At 40.1% G+C, this 17,051-nt stretch overlaps 1 protein-coding gene across 1 annotated transcript in view; it reads left to right on the forward strand.

The window, feature by feature from the left end:
• Nucleotides 1–17,051, forward strand: part of UHRF1BP1 (UHRF1 binding protein 1) — a 73,017-nt gene that overhangs the window by 22,648 nt on the left and 33,318 nt on the right. The window contains exons 2-8 of the mRNA XM_028509257.2: nucleotides 4,426–4,588; nucleotides 4,675–4,713; nucleotides 5,651–5,742; nucleotides 12,902–13,091; nucleotides 13,378–13,518; nucleotides 13,967–14,137; nucleotides 14,839–15,043. Of these exons, the coding sequence (XP_028365058.1) occupies nucleotides 4,426–4,588; nucleotides 4,675–4,713; nucleotides 5,651–5,742; nucleotides 12,902–13,091; nucleotides 13,378–13,518; nucleotides 13,967–14,137; nucleotides 14,839–15,043 (1,001 nt within the window). The remainder of the gene's footprint in view (nucleotides 1–4,425; nucleotides 4,589–4,674; nucleotides 4,714–5,650; nucleotides 5,743–12,901; nucleotides 13,092–13,377; nucleotides 13,519–13,966; nucleotides 14,138–14,838; nucleotides 15,044–17,051) is intronic.

Raw genomic sequence — 17,051 nt, forward strand, 5'->3', positions numbered from 1 at the left:
CTGTGCTCTTAACCACCAAGCCATAATAATGGAAGTTGAAAACTTTGTTCTTGAAGAATGAATTTTTGCGTCTCGTTTCCATCTGCAGACACTGGTTTTCTCTTCCTTGAAGTATTTTAGCTGGTTAACTGAAACCTCAAACTATTCTCAAACTTTAAAGAACAAAAGAAATCACCTTGAGTTTGTTAAAAATGTGGATTCCCTACCCACCTCCTTGCTGTGATTCAGTATATCTGGAGTGTGTGAAACATATCAAAGTGACTATGTGATCCGAGGCACATAGTTTGAGATGCTTTGCCCTGAATACTAGCAAGGTTAAGATGAAATGTAACACAGTCTCATACGGTTTAATTCAAGGCTTCAAAAATGACATTTATTTTATATGGAGCTGTAAATAGAGTTAGATTTTTGTGTAGAGTACGATGTAAAAATTAGATCTGTGGTAACTATGAACATAATCATTCTGAGAATGTCAGTGCTAATAAGCAGTGTAACTTATTCTTGACTATTTATGTTTCATTTTATTTGAAGCATGTTCCTCTTTTTTCAGAGAAATATATTGGGTTGTCCAAAAAGTTTGTTTGGGATTTCCTGTAAGATGGCTCTAATAGCACTAAGTTGTCTTAGCCAACATACTCAAAATATCCAAATCAGTAAAGTTATTGGTGAAAATGAAAAATGTGTCTTATTTTATGGAAAAAACTAAATGAACTTTTTGGCCAATCCAATACTTGAAAAAGTATCTCTATCACTTTATTTTCCTAAAAATGCCCTTTTATTATGAGGACAAGTAACTCACGTTAGTGATTCTCAGCCTTTCTCCCCACTCCTGCGAATTAGAGGGATCCTTACTCCCATCTCTGACAGTGGCCATTCCTGCCATGTCAGCTGTGATAGGAAGATGGGATCTTATTGGAATCTGTGGGGAGGACAGGAGGATAAATATAGTCTTTATGAACTAATTTTATGTCTTCAAATATTCTTATCTTTAAGACAAATACGTCTAAAGGGTGCCCGCCCCAATTTCTGAGCTGCTGTGGCTTTCCTGAATACTTAACAATGGAGGAGGGGTTGCTAGGAGGAAATAATAATTGTAATATCCTATTTAAATACACAAGGGGCTTGAGAAAGAAAGCCTTTCTGTACCTAGTGATTACAAATAATGTTGAGTTCTGTTTTCTGCTTTCCTTTTCTTCCCTCGGGACTGTGTTTCCTCCAAATTCCTTAGGGCATTCACTTCCTTTTCTTTCAGTTGTTTCATGTAGTGGAAGTATTATTTAAGATGTTCTTTTTCTGTTTTACAATTCTGTTTCCTTGCAGCCATTTCTTGTAGGAAAAGAGGAGTTCTTTTCCTCTGTAGTTTCCAAACAATAGGAGCCATTAGAGAAAGCTTGTGTTTTTGTTTCAGAGAATAAAATTGGCTCATACTTAGTAAATGTTGATTTAAATTCCTTTTTATTAATTTTTCTTTTTTCATTGTATTTTTTTCATTAGCATTTATCCGCCTTATACCCTGCCACCCCCACAGTCACCACATTGTTTCCATGTCTATGAAAAGTATGTGTAAGGGTCTGGGATTTTATGTTACTGTATTTAGAAGCTAATAATAAGCCCGCTACAGTTCGTGCATGTGTTACAAGACTCTTGGATCAGAGACAAGGGACTTAATTACTTATGGCCCAGCAAGCAGCCTAAGCATATGTTTGCAGTTAGTTCCCTCCCCCTCCCCCAAGTCCCATGGGAGTGTCTTGAATGAGCCTAAATAGATGGCCGCACATGTGTTACAGAAATGGCACGTTGAGCTTGGGGAATCCATTGTTTTTGGTAAGCAATAAGCAAGCCTCCTCTTTTTCTGGAGGGGGATGTCACTTCATCCCTCAGAGTTGCTCTTTGCAACACAGTCCTGAGAAGTAGGCTGGGTAAGGAGTGGTGCGGGTCATGCATTTTTGGCACCCAGCAAGACAGTGTAGCCACCTTGAGAGACCCATGGCAGAGTAGTTTTCCCAGTAGTAAATACAATAAGTAACTGACTGAAATCTTAGAAAGATTTATTATAAAATAGTTGCCATATAAAAAGGTAAAAATAGTAATATAATGAACAGCCATACAGTCACCTCCCAACTTGAGAAATAAGTGTTATCCATACAGTTGAAACTTCCTGTGGAAATTTCCTCGTCCTATATATAAGCACTTTCCTGAATTTGTTACCATGCTAGTGCATTCCTATGTATTCCTTATATCATACAGTATTGTTTTGCATGTTTATAAACCTCTAAAAATTTTTACTATCATTTAAAAAATTGTTAGAGAACTTTTGTACATAGTACCATGTTAAGCATTGTAGAAAAAAATGAAAGCTTTTATATGTCATGATCTTATGGTTCAAAGAAAACCAAAAGCCCTAAAAACACAGCTTAGTAAAAGGAAAGGACGTGTGTAAAAAATAGAAGTTGATAAACAATATATAATTCCAAAGTCAACTATTAGCATCTAATATATGTAAGGGCTAAGTATAGTTATGGATGGAGGGCAAAATACAATTAACTAGTGTGTGGAAAATGATGATGAGAAGCAGTAGAAAAGAATTACAGGAATGAGATTCATTGAGACAGTTTGTCTTACAGGAGAGGATTATGCTGTGAGAAACTGACCTTAGATTGATGAGCTGAAGGAGATGAGAGAAGGGAGCTGGGAGTAGTTAGCAAGCAGGGCAGTTAGCTAAGAGGTATACAGGCTGAGCATTCTGTAAGGTAACCATTTCAATTAGGAGGGGAAGCTAAGCCTGCACTGACTTCAAAATGCTTAACATCTAATTACTCAGGGGTGGTTACACAAGAATTAGAGAATATCCTAAGATCCTAATTGTTTAATGTGCATTGCAGCAGTTGGGGAAAGAAAGCCTCAGTGAGAACGGATGTATTGAGTTGGGTCTTGATTGGCAGATCGTGATGAGGGTGCTCCAGGAACCAGAGTGGGTGGCCCAGCACTTGAGCAAAGATGAGACAGTGAATGTGGAATAGTGAGAAGACTGGCCTGTGCGGATTGTTTATGTCCAAGCCACCTGACTGTAGAGTTTCCCATGGTCTGGATTTTACTGATTGCATGCTTACAGTGAGTGCAGTTCAGCAGTTTTCCTCTGTTTTGTATTTCCTGAAGACTAGCAACTGGACCCAGTAGCATGATGAGATTCAGGTTCAGTCCCTTTGGCAAGACTATAGGTGGTGGTTGTGTGTTCTTTTATCACATCAAAGGTATTTGTTAGGGCCTGGGGTTCATTTTACCCTACCTGACAGCTAATAACTAGTGTCTTACTCTTTCATATTTTAAATTTGTAGAGCTCTTGCTTCTGTTGTTTCAAGTAGTGTTAAAAATATACCTGCTTATTTTCTGAGATGTCCTGGCCTGTCCTTCCCCCACCCCCCGCCCCTATTTTCAGTTAGACTCTTCATTTCTGTTACCCCATCTTACTCAATTTGGATTCCTCTCCTAGCATTTTCTTCTCAGTGCTGGGCACCTGTCCTGGGAAGCAGCCTTTGTTAGTTTATATGAGTTTATAGGGCTAGACTGTTCTAGCTCCTTTGGGCATCACTGGGGACCTCTTGAAGTGGATGGAACCCCACAAATTTCAATTGCTATCTCAAATTGGCCACATGGTTTTTCATTTAGCTCTTGGTTGTCTTGGGATTCTTCTGTTCTGTGGCCCATTAGATACGCTGTCACTTCCCTCTGTGTTGATCTGCACAGCTGCCTACAGCACTCCTGTCTTATGACTGTTGATGTTTTTCCCCCTCCTGCTTGTATATGGGGGGTTATAAGGATGCTTTATTGTCTAGTTTTAAATGTTATCCATGGGCTTTTTATGTTGCTATCTAATTGCTCTGTTTCTATGTGGGCATTCAGAAATATCAAAAGGCTGTGTTGCCACTGCTACAGCCACTTCCCCAGAACCTTCATTGTAGGTTCTTGAGTAGAAGGATGGCATGGGGAGAAAGAAGGGTACAGGGGGAATAAATGGTGATGGAAGGAGCCTTGACTTGGGGTGGTGAACACACAATATGATATACAGATGGTATATCATAGAATTGTACACCTGAAACCTATGTAATTTTATTAACCAATGCCAACCCAATAACTTCAATAAAAAAGAGAACTAGTAATACCTATTTTGGAGTAAGTATATCTATGCACTCACATAAATAACTGTGATTATATATATATATATCTCCATTATAAAAAGAAGAAAGATGACACAATCACGAGTAGAATAATAGGTCTCACCCAACATTTTACATAGTGTAGAGGCAGTGGTCATTAGGTGTTTGTTATTAATGTCCTCTGTTCCCTAAATTCAGAAGTGTTATTGGCTGTGTGCCCGTTTAGCAGGTTCCCATGGAAATAATAGCTTCTTATCATTACTCTTTTCAGGTTTACTAAGAATCTTTCCCCAGACAAAATCAATTTGAGCACCCTGAAAGGGGAGGGTCAGCTGACCAACCTAGAATTGGACGAAGAGGTTCTACAGAATGTACTGGAGCTGCCTACCTGGCTAGCCATCACTCGGGTCTACTGCAACAGGGCCTCCATCCGGGTGAGAATGGGAGTCAGAGTGCTGTTGCTCTCTTTGGTCAGCAGGCCTGCCTTCCACAGTCCTGAGTCTTTGCTTTTTTCTTTCAGATCCAGTGGACAAAATTGAAGACACACCCAATTTGCTTGGTAATGGCTTGTCTTGATTGCAAATAATCAAATGGGGATAGCTGGGGTAGGGTTTTCAGGGATCTGAGGGAAGATGTAGAGGAGTCCTGATAAGCTGTCCCTTTTAGGAAGCTGTCGGTGCTTTGTCTGGCCTGTGAGCTTCTTTCTGAGACAGAGTGACTATTGTCTGGACTCACTCTGTAACTCCTGGACAGTATGGGGATGAACATTGAGACACGAGAGCCAGGAGTCCTGAGGGTTTGTTTTTTTTTGAGATTTTATTTATTTACTTTTAGAGAGAGGGGGATGGAGGGGGAGAAAGAGGAAGAGAAGCATTGATCGGTTGCCTCTTGCACATGCCCTAACCGGGGACCAGGCCTGCAACCCAGGCATGTGCCTTGACCTTGAATTGGACTGGCAACCTTTTGCTTTGTGTGATGACACTCAACCAACTGAGCCATGCCAGTCAGGGCCTGAGTTGGTTTTGTTTTGTTTTGTTGTTTTTCACAACAAGTTCTGCTTCCCAGGGACTACCTTTCAATTTCCTTATTTTCCCTTAGAATCCTAACAAAGGAAAAATTAGAAGTTTAGTTCATGTTGACTATTGGGTGATTATCAAATGACAGCTCTTAAATAACTGATTGATGCACATCTTTATCCCAAAGACTGGAATCCTGAGAGAAATGGTAATATCTCTATAATTGGATTTATGTTTTAGTTTTCTGCAGGGAGCTAATCTCATACTTGTTACAGAGTTCTGCTGCTAATGGAAATGAAAGGGGAAAGATGAGACCACTCTTTGTATTTCAGTTTGTTCATTCATTCAACAGATATTAATTGTCTTCCCACTGTGAACATAGTGCTCAGCTAGGCACTGGAGCACAGGGATGAAGACGACACAACCTGTGCTATGCGGGCTTTTGTGCAGATGCTTAGCTCCTCGTGGCTCTTATTTCAGTGTCTGGATAAGGTGGAGGTGGAGATGAAGACATGTGAGGAGCCTCGGCCTCCCAATGGACAGTCTCCCATTGCCCTCGCTTCAGGACAGAGGTTAGTTGAAAACGTTAACTGGTCCAGATCACCTTTGAGTTAAAAAATAAAAACTTTTTATTATGGAAAATTTCAAACATAGCTGAAGTAGAGAGAATAGGATAATGAACCCCCATGCATCCAAGATCTCACTTCAATAGTTATTAACATTTGGTCATTTTTTCACCTTTCTTCTGCCATTTTGTGTGGTGTGTGTGTTTGTGCTGTAGCACTGGAAAGCAAATCCCAGATACCATATAATTCCACCCATGAAAACTTCTGTGTCATGTATCTTTAACAGACAAGGACTGAGAAGAAAAAAGAACCATAATATCCATAATACCATTATCACAATGAATAGAATTAATAGGAATTCCTTAATATTATCTATATTTCATATTCAATTTTCCTGAATTGTCTCTAAAATATGTTTTATAATACAATGTAGATCAGAGAACTATGTGCATTATATTTGGGTGATAAGAATTTTAAAACTTTTAAATTCTAAACACTGACCCCACCCCTACTTTTTAATATATCATTTATTCTTTGTAGTAACTGGATTATTTTTTATAAAGAATTTCCCAGATTCTCAAAGTGTCATTTAAAATGTTTCTCATGTAGTCTGATAGTTAGATTTAAAGGCTTGATTTGATTTAATTTTTTTTAAAGACTATTTCAGAAATAGTCCTGCTGGTGTAGCTCAGTGGATTGAGCATGGGCCTGCAAACCTAAGGGTCGCTGGTTTGATTCCCAGTCAGGGTACTTGCCTGGGTTGTGGGCCAGGTCTCCAGAGGGGAGCATGCAAGAGGCAACCACACATTGATGTTTCTCTCCATCTCTTTCTCCCTCCCTTCCCCTTTCTCTAAAAACAAGTAAATAAAATCTTTAAAAAAAAAGGATATTTCAGAAATAGTACTGCGTATTTCCTGTTGTAACATATCTGGAGACACGTGATGTTCCTCTGGTTAAGGTTAATTAGTGTGTTTAAATGATATCGGCCTGATTTGTTCATTCTGATGAGATCCTCATCTACCTTTCACCTCATGGTTTAAGCATTCATGATAATTGTCTAAATCCTTTATTTCATCATGGGATGCAAAATAGGGGTTTTATAATTATTTTCTGCCTATTGCATTTATTAGCTGTGATTTTCTAGAAAGAATTTTCTTTTTAACCATCCTTAGCTGGTGTGGCTCAGTGGATTGAGCACTGGCCTGTGAACCAAAGCATTGCTGGTTGAATTCCAGTCAGGGCACATACGTGGATTATAGACCAGGTCCCCAGTTGGGGGCTTGTGAGAGTCAACCAATCTATATTTCTCTCTGTCTCTTTCTCCCTCCCTCTCCCTCTCTCTGAAAATTAATTAATTAATTAATTAAAAAGAAAAAGAATTTTCTTTAACCAGCTATTTGACTACCCTGAAATATAGTTTTTACAGGTATGTCAGGATAAATGCTGGATTCTTTACCTTTATCAAATATAAAAATCCTGTATACCTAAACATGATGTTATATATAAAATATACTAACATACTAAACATACTAACCTGATGTTATATATAAAATATATATAAGTAGAAAAATAATTATGAGTTGACAGCTTAATATCCAAAGAGATTTTGGGGGGATGGGGAGAGGAAGGAAGAGGTATACTTTTGAATTCATGGATTTTTTTTATAGCTTTGTTGTATAATGGGCATTAAATAGACTGCACATATATAAAGTATACAATTTGATAGTTTTGGCATATGCGTATACCCATGAAACCATCAACACAATCCACATAGTGAACATATCCATCACCCCCACACATAGTGACCTTCTCCTTTGTATCCTCTCCCTTTCCTTCCCCACCTCCCTCCTATCCCCAAACATTGCCTTCTGTCACTATAGATTAGTTTGCATTTTCTATAACTATGTAAATGAAATCATATAATATATACACTGTTTTTTTTGGCCTGACTTCTTTTATTCAGCATAATTATCTTGAGATTTTATCCATGTCGTTGAGTGTATCAGTAGTTTATTCCTGTTATTGTTGAATAATAATACTCCATTGTGTGGATATATCACAGCTTGTTATCCATTCACATGTTGATGGACATTTTATTTTCAGTTTTTCGCTATTGTGAACAGTGCTGCTATGGACATTTATATTGAAGGTTTTTGTGATGTTATGTGCTTTTATTTCCCTTGAGTGAATTCCCATCTAGGAATGAAATGATAGAGTGGTATGGTAGGTAAGGATTTAACTTCTTTAGAAGTTGTCATACTTTTCCAGAGTGGTTTACTATTTTACATTCCTGTTACATTTTACATTTTTTTAATAAAAGATTTTATTTATTTATCTTTAGAGAGGGGCAAGGGAGGGAGAAAGAGAAGGAGAGAAACATCAGTGTGTCATTGCCTTCGTGCGCCCTCCACTGGGGAGGCATGTGCCCTGACTGGGAATGGAATTGGTGACCCTTTGGTTCTCAGGGCAGCACTCAGTCCACTGAGCCACACTAGCCAGGACTACATTTTACATATTTTTACATGCTTTCACATTTTACATTTTTATATCCTACATTTATATTTACTTTTTAAATATATTTGCTGTATGTCATACTTTTACAGTCATTATTCTTATTGCTGTTCCAGTGTCCCTATAATTGGCCAGTGAGAGCCTTTCAAAATCACCACCTATGTCCTTTGGACAAGATACCAGTAATTTTCCTGCTTTAAAACAGTACAAGATGTTTCAGGCTTCTCTATACATCCTTACCTGAGACCTGGAATCAGACATTTCTCCAAGAGATCCTGATCCCTTTTACTAAGAAATGTTATTTAGAGACTACAGTCTGGGCTAAGTGGTATTCCTTGAGTTGCCATTGCTTTAAAACCTTTTTAGTGTTCAGTTCTAGGGAAAAGGTATCTTCAAGAAAAGGAAAAATAAATCATGACACTATCCTGATTATTTGTGTTTTTGGAGAGTTTGTAATATTTTATTTATTTAATACTTAGTGTTTATATATTATTATTTTTATTATTTTTTATTTTAAATAATTTTTAAAAAAGATTTTATTTATTTATTTTTAGAGAGGGAAGGGAGGGAGGGAGGGGCAGAGAGAGAGAGAGAGAGAGAGAGAGGAACATCAATGTATGGTTGCTGGGGGTTATGGCCTGCAATCCAGGAATGTACCCTGGCTGGGAATCGAACCTGGGACACTTTGGCTCCCAGCCCATGCTCAATCCACTGAGCTATGCCAGCCAGGGCTTATTTTAAATAATTTTTTAATTTTTCAGTAACAGTTGACATACGTTATTATATTAGTTTCAGATGGACACCCAGTGATTAGACATTACATACTTGCTAAGTGATCATCCTGATCAAACTTGCACCCATCCACACTATACATAGTTATATTTCCTATGCTGTACTTTACATCCCCGTGACTATTCTGTAACAACCAATTGGCACTTATTAATCTGTTCACCTTTTTTGCCCATCTCCCCAAAGCTCCATCTGACAGTTGTCAAAATGTTCTCTGTATCTATGAGTTTTTGTTCTGCTTGTTGGTTTATTTTGTTTTTTAGATTCAGTTGTTGATAGGTATATATTTATTGCCATTTTATTGTCCATATTTTTATTCTTTTTTCTTCTTAGAGAAGACCCTTTAACATTTCATATAATACTGGTTTGGTGATGATAAACTTCTTTACCTTTTTCTTGTCTGGGAAGCTCTTTATCTCCTCTTTGATTCTAAATGAGAGCTTTGCTGGATAGAGTAATCTTGGTTGTAGGTCCTTGCCTTTCATCACTTTGAATGTTTCTTGCCAGTCCCTCTAGTCTGCAAAGGTTCTGTTGAGAAATCAGCTGACATTCTTATGGGAGCTCCCTTGTAGGTAACTAACTGCTTTCTCTTGCTGCATTTAATATCCTCTTTTTAACTTTTGACATTTTAATTATGGTGTGTCTTGGGGTGGGCCCCTTTTGAGTTCATCTTGTTTGGTACTCTCTGAGCTTTCTGGACTTGGGTGTCTATTTCCTTCACCAAGTTAGAGAAGTTTTCTGTCATTATCTTTTCAAATATATTTTTTCAATTTTTTGCTCTCTCTCTTCTCCTTCTGACACCCCCATGATATGAACATTTGTGTGCTTGAGGTTGTCCCAGAGGCTCATTACACCATCCTCATTATTTTGATTCTTTTTTTCTTTTTGCTGTTCTGATTGGGTGTTTTTTTGCTTTCTTATGTTCCAAATCACTGATTTGATTCTTGGCTTCATCTCCTCTAATGTTGATTCCCTGTAAATTATTCTTAATTTCAGTTAGTATGTCCTTCATTTCTGACCAGTCCTTTTTTGTGCTGTTGAGTTTTTCACTAGTTCACTGAGAATTCTTATAACCAGTGTTTTGAACTCTGCATCTAGTAGGTTCCTTGTCTCCATTTTTTTTTTTTTTTAGTTCTTTTTCTGGAGTTTTGTTCTGTTCTTTCATTTGGGACATGTTTCTTTGTCTCCTTACTTTGGATGCCTCCCTGTGTTTGTTTCTAAGTATTAGGTAGAGCTGTTACATCTCCCAGGTTTGGTAGTATGACCTAATATAGTAGGTACCCTGTAGGGTCCATTGGCACAATGTTCCTGATCACCCCAAGCTGGGCACTCTAGGTGCACCCACACCTCTCCCCATGGGCTGTGTACACCCTCCTGTTGTAGCTGAGCCTTGATTGCTGTTGGCACGTCAGTGGGAGGGATTTACCTTCAGGCCAATTGGCTGCAATGACTGACTGTGACCACTGACAACCATGGAGGATCAGCTGCGCAGGGGCCTACCCCACAGAGCAGGACTTATCAGTGGGGCTCATGTGCCCTCTGAGTCCACCCTTGAGTGTGTCCCTTGTGAAGGTGGTTGGGTGGTGGTGCTTCAACATGGTGTGAAGCAGTCTATTGGGTGTGCTAGCTTGGGGGCCTCCTGGGAGGTACAGGCCAAGGTCAGTCACAACCTGTGTTCTGATAGGGACCACGTGGCATAAGTTACCAAGTGATCTGTAGATGGCTGCCACTTGTGCTGGGCTCGGAAATGTCCAAGCAATGCCAAGCTTTGACCCAAGGATGGCTTTGCTAGTGCTGGGCCTGGGGCCATTTAGTTAAAGGTGTGGGACTCGCTGAGGGCAGATGCTGATTGTTTGAGAGATTTTATAGGAAAATCTGAAGTGTGAGCCAAGGTACGCCATTTGTATGGAAAAGTCACTGGAAGCAGCTTGGGTGGGCCTGAAGTTTGGGTGAGGCAGAGCCTCAGGGAATCATCAGGGTGGGGCAGACAGTGTGAGCCAGGTTGATGTAGTCTCAGATATGGCACCTGCCTGCTAGCTCTATGGGGGGATGTCTCAGAAAAGAAACAGGCACAGAAAAGGGACAGTGTCCTCTGCCAGCAGTTCTGCCTGGTCGAAAGCTATCCTCTGGCTCTCACCCTGATGTCAGACACTTCACTTCAGTTCCCCCCCATATGCCTCTGGTGTCTTTCAAGCTGGAGCCCCATTGCTGGAGCTCAGAGGGACCGAGTCTGAGTAAGTCCGTGCGTGGGCCCTTTAAGAGAAACTGCCTGGGAATCTAGCAATTTTTGTCTTCGATGGCCTAAACTCCGACTGATTTTTATAGCCAGAAGTTATAGGGACTTATCTTCCTCAGACTTGAACTCTGGGTCTGGGGGTCCTGGTGTGGGAGTGGGACCCCTTGCTCCAACATATCCCTCCCTATTTTTATCCACTACACATGGGTGTTGGACCAGCCCGTTCTGCGCCTCTGTGCCTCCTATGAGTCTCGATGTGGTTTCTTCTTTAATTCTGTAGTTGTAGGACTTCAGCTCAATTTCTGGTGGTTCTGAATAATGGTTGTTCTGTAGTTTAGTTGTAATTTTGATATGGTTGTGGGTTTGTTCCCAGAATTTTTTTCAATAAATATGTATAGTACTGTAAACGTGTTTTCTTTTCTATACACTTTTCCTAATAACATTTTGTTTTCTCTAGCTTACTTATTTTAAGAATACAGTACAAATGCGTATAACATACAAACTATGTGTTAATCAACTTTACGTTACTGGTAAGGCTTCTGGTCAATATCAGGCTCTTAGTATTCCAATAGTTAAAAGTTTTGGAAAGAGTCAAAAGTTATACATGGGGTTTTGTGGATCGTTGATGGCATGGGGGAGTTAGTGCCCCTAACCCCTGCATTGTTAAAGAGTCAGCTGCGTATGTTTGTTTTTGTTTCAGTTTGTAATTTTCTGACCTTCTTTTCATCTCATAATGAGAATTGATTTCACCTACATGTCAAGAATATCTTTGTTTTCCACATCCAGAAATACTCTTAGATGGCCTTCATTCCTCAGCTTGCCATTTCTGGCCTCTCACTATGGAAGTACAGCTATAGTCTTCGGGATATATTTGCTAGGATAAAGGTGGGACTACTGTTGATTAGATTTTACAGTATTAACCTCTTGCTCACCTAGTGTGTTTCTCTCCTCTTCCCCATACCTTTGCAGAGTGTGCTCTGACTTGGAAGATTTTATACAAACAGTGTTTCCATTCTGTAGTTAAAGTTCCACTCACAGAAAATACTCAAATGTTTATTTCAGTTAATTTGTGGACTGTAAATTTTTTTTCCCAATTTAATCTTTGAGAGAAGAGGGAGATTGTTTCCAGGTAAACTCTTTTTCTTTTAATTCATTATTTAGACAAAAAATTCCATTAAAAATCATGACTGGTGTGGCTCAGTTGCTTGAGTATCATCCCACAAAGTGAAAGGTCATCAGTTTGATTCCCAGTCAGGGCACATGCTTGGATTGCAGGTTTGGTCCCCGGTTGAGACTCGTATTAGAGGCAAACAGTCAATGTTTCTCTCTCACATTGATGTTTCCCTACCTCTCTTTCTCCTTCCCTTCCTCTCGCTCTAAAATAAATTAATAAATAAAAATCTTTTAAAATCTTATTAAAAAGAGTACTGTATCATTATAAAATTTTATTAGAAATTTAAAAAATACCAGAAAGTAGAAATGTGAGGAGAGAAATAAAGAAAAAAAACCATGTATAGTTTTAACATACAAAGGTGGGCATTGTTAATAGTCTTGTCTGATGTCTTCCAGAATAAAGAGTGTGTGTGGTTGCACATGATTCTGAATGTTGGTCTGCCTCATTTGTTGTAGCGAGTATGGCTTTGCTGAGAAGGTGGTGGAGGGGATGTTCATCATCGTCAATTCCATCACTATCAAGATTCACTCCAAGGCCTTCCACGCTTCTTTTGAATTGTGGCAGCTCCAGGGCTATAGTGTCAACCCCAACTGGCAGCAGAGTGACCTCCGCCTCACCCGCATCACCGACCCCCACCGAGGAGAGGTGACAGCCCTAGCATTTCAAGAGGAGACAATGGGGGTGTTTAAAGTAGGACTAATTCTTGAAGGACAGTATTCCTGTGTCGGGGATTTCCTCAAATGATCCCCTAGTCCTGGGAACATAGGAACTTCACTCCTCTGCCCGGTGTTATTGCTCTGTCCTTTCCTCAGTTTCGGATTTCTCATCCACTGCCTTGTATTGGTAAAATCCCAGCTGAGAATGGTGGGAGTCTCACCTTTTGCTTAATTTTATCCACAGAAATAAGGGATTTTACTCTCTTTTCTTCTAGGTTTTGACATTTAAGGAAATAACTTGGCAAACACTTCGGATTGAGGCAGATGCAACTGACAGTGGGGATCAGGACCTGGTTACCACCCCACTGAGGCTCATTACCAACCAGGGCAGGATCCAGATAGCCCTCAAGAGAAGAGTGAGTGTGTTGTCTGTCCTTGAAAAACTTTCAATTTCTGTTCTCCTGAATAGCTTGGGAGTTGGTGCACTCTCTTTTCTCAATGTTATCGGTGTCTGGATTGACAGTTGGAAAAGCAGGGCCTGCATTTCAGTGTTGCAAAGTACCCAGTAATAAGAGAACATTTCCATCTCCCTGCCATCTTAATTTTGGAAACGACAGTTTTTACCCCAATAGGGACGCTGACAGTTGTTTTTTGCTGCTTTAGTAAAAGTTTTAAGAAATTGACTCTCCAAAGTGCTTGATGCTTTACTTTGAAAGTAAAGCATCATTACTAACCAGGGCAGGATCCAGATAGCCCATGCCCTGGGGATTGAAACACCATCTCTGAACCTGATTCAGTGGTAGTCACTTTGAGGAACTGGGATGGTGTGAGATGTTGAGTCTGTGTTCTGTGTGGCCCCTTCAGACCAAAGATTGCAATGTGGTAGCCTCCAAGCTGATGTTCCTGTTGGACGACCTGCTCTGGGTGCTGACTGACTCGCAGCTCAAGGCTATGATGAAGTATGCAGAGTCACTGAGTGAGGCCATGGAGAAGTCAGCCCAGCAGAGGAAGAGCCTGGCTCCTGAACCTGTACAGGTTAGAGGCAAAACAGATACCCTTGGTGGGGCTGGGGAAATGTTTGGCCAGACCTAATTTATACCAACATAAGAGGAGTGTAGACTTTTTTGGCTTATTGGAGAAAGTTGTTATTTACTTCTGGATGCATGACCATAGGCTTTGCTTCCGGCTCTGATTCATTCATTTATTCTGTTCATTGGGAGTTGGTGCACTCTGGTGCATTAGGTATACAGTGCTAGCTACTGGAGAGGAAAAGAGGAATAAATTTCTTGTTCCTGTCCTTGGAGCTCTCCTGTTTTGTAATATGCACCATCAACAAGCTATTATAATATGATGTGAAAACTGCTGTAACAGAGATGAACACTGTGCTAAGAGGGCACAGAGACAAGGCATCTAACCACCTGGGCCGAAAGAGGGCGTTTAGGAAAGAGTTCCTGAGGAAGTGTTTTAGCATCTGTCAGCTCAATCCTGGGGGTAAGAGCTCGGAGGGCAGCTCAGACCTCAGAACAGTACTCTGATAGTTACTAGACAAATTATAATTAGGCTTTTTGGAATTTGGATAATTTAGGTGGGACAGACCTGGGTTGCCAGGTGAAGAGTTATAAGAGGAAGGAGATCTTGCTGAATTGTACTTTTCTTCAGGCTGGACTAAAGCTTAAAGAAGCCTGCAGGGGAGTCTCAGGGTGTGGACGTCTTGTTTTTCTTTCTGTCACATGTAGACCACCCCACCTGCTCCCAGTGCCCAGCAGTCCTGGGCCCAGGCATTTGGTGGCAGCCAGGGCAGCAGCAGCAGCAGCAGCAGCAGCAGCACCAGCCGCCTCAGCCAGTACTTTGAGAAATTTGATGTGAAAGAGTCCTCTTACCATCTGCTCATCTCCCGCCTGGACCTGCACATTTGTGATGATAGCCAGTCCAGAGAGCCAGGTACTTTGGGAGGCCTGAATCAGGACAAAGCTTGGGGAGGAAGGCTCTTTTCCAGAGATGGTGGAGTACTTTGGTTGGCGTTCCTTAGTCACATGCATTCCCGGAGCCTCAGCTGTCCTGTGGTACCTTTTTCTGCTAGTGGAAGCAATGCTCTTCAGCCTTTTGGGTGCAACAGAACCACCTATAACACTTAATAAAATACACATGTTGGGGCTCTCCCCAGACCCCACTTAAGTCAGAATCCTCAGGGATATAGCCCCAGCATTGCATACTTTATTCTTTCTTCAAAAAGTCCTTGGACAATGCTAATCACTGATGTAAACATTAGGAAAGGAAATTCGACTAAGAAACCTCAGAATTTTCAGATTTTTAAAAAAAATCCTTACTCAAGGATATCTTTATTGGTTTTAGAGAGAGAGGAAGGTTTGGGGGGGAGGAGTGGGAGAGAGAGAGAAACATCAATGTGAGAGAGAAACATTGATTGGTTGTCATCTGTATGTGTCCTGACTAGGGATTGAACCCGCAACCTAGATATCTGCCCTGACAGGAGTTAAACCTTGCAGGTTTAATCCTTTGGTGTACTGGATCATACTCTATCAACTGAGCCAGGGCAGAATTTTCAGATTTTTAAATCAGTTTAAGTAATTATTATGTGTAAATGTGCTCTTCCCAAGCACAGAAGTTATGCTGTGTTCTTGTCTTGCTTTTATGTTCATTAGAGCAATTGGTATTATATACACATACACATTTATTCAGAACAAAAAGTAATTGGCTCATTTTTTTCCTTCATGAGCCTCAGGTAAATCACTTTAGCTGCTTACTTAACCTATTGGGGTTTCTTTATTTGTGAACTTGGGTTAAATTACATCTTCTTTACCTCCCAGCTTATTGTCAGGCTCAAATGAGATATATACTGAATTTTGAGCACCTTAATTATAGGCAAATATTAAATATTATTCTTTTAAAAATATATTTTATTGATTATGCTATTACAGTTGTCCCATTTTCCCCCTTCACTCCCCTCTACCCTGCACACCCCCTCCCACCCACATCCCTCCCTTTAGTTCATGTCCATGGGTCATACTTATAAGTTCTTTGGCTTCTACATTTCCTATACTATTTTTACCCTCACCCTGTCTATTTTCTACCTACCATTTATGCTACTTATTCTCTGTGCCTTTTTCCCCCTTTCTCCCCCTCGCACTCCCCCACTGATAACCCTCCCTGTGATCTCCATTTCTGTGGTTCTCTTCCTACTCTAGTTGTTTGCTTAGTTTTTTTTTTTTTAGATTCAGTTGTTAATAGCTGTGAGTTTGTTGTCATTTTACTGTTCATATTTTTTATCTTCTTTTTCTTAGATAAGTTTCTTTAACATTTCGTATAATAAGGGCTTGGTGATGACCAACTCCTTTAACTTGACCTTATGTGGGAAACATTTTATCTGCCCTTCCATTCTAAATGAAAGCTTTGCTGGATAGAGCAATCTTGGATGTAGGTCCTTGTCTTTCATGACTTAGAATACTTCTTTCCAGCACCTTTTTGACTGCAAAGTTTTTTTTTGAGAAATCAGCTGACAGTCTTATGGGCACTCCTTTGTGGGTAACTGTCTCCTTTTCTCTTGCTGCTTTGAAGATTCTCTCCTTCTCTTTAATCTTGGGTAATGTAATTATGGTATGCCTTAGTGTGCTCTTCCTTGGGTCCAAGTTCTTTGGGATTCTGTGAGCTTCCTGGACTTCCTGGAAGTCTATTTCCTTTGCCAGATTGGGGAAGTTCTCCTTCATTATTTGTTCAAAGAAGTTTTTAAGTTCTTGCTCTTCCTCTTCTCCTTCCAGTACCACTATGATTCAGATGTTGGAATGTTTAAAGATGTCCTGGAGGTTCCTAAGCCTGTCCTCATTTTTTTTGAATTCTTATTTCTTCAGTCTGTTCTGGTTGAATGTTTCTTTCTTCCTTGTGCTCCAGACCGTCGATTTGCATCCTGGTTTCCTTCCCAACAGTGCTGGTTGGT

Source organism: Phyllostomus discolor, chromosome 4, assembly GCF_004126475.2.
Source record: "Phyllostomus discolor isolate MPI-MPIP mPhyDis1 chromosome 4, mPhyDis1.pri.v3, whole genome shotgun sequence".
NCBI lineage: Eukaryota > Metazoa > Chordata > Mammalia > Chiroptera > Phyllostomidae > Phyllostomus > Phyllostomus discolor.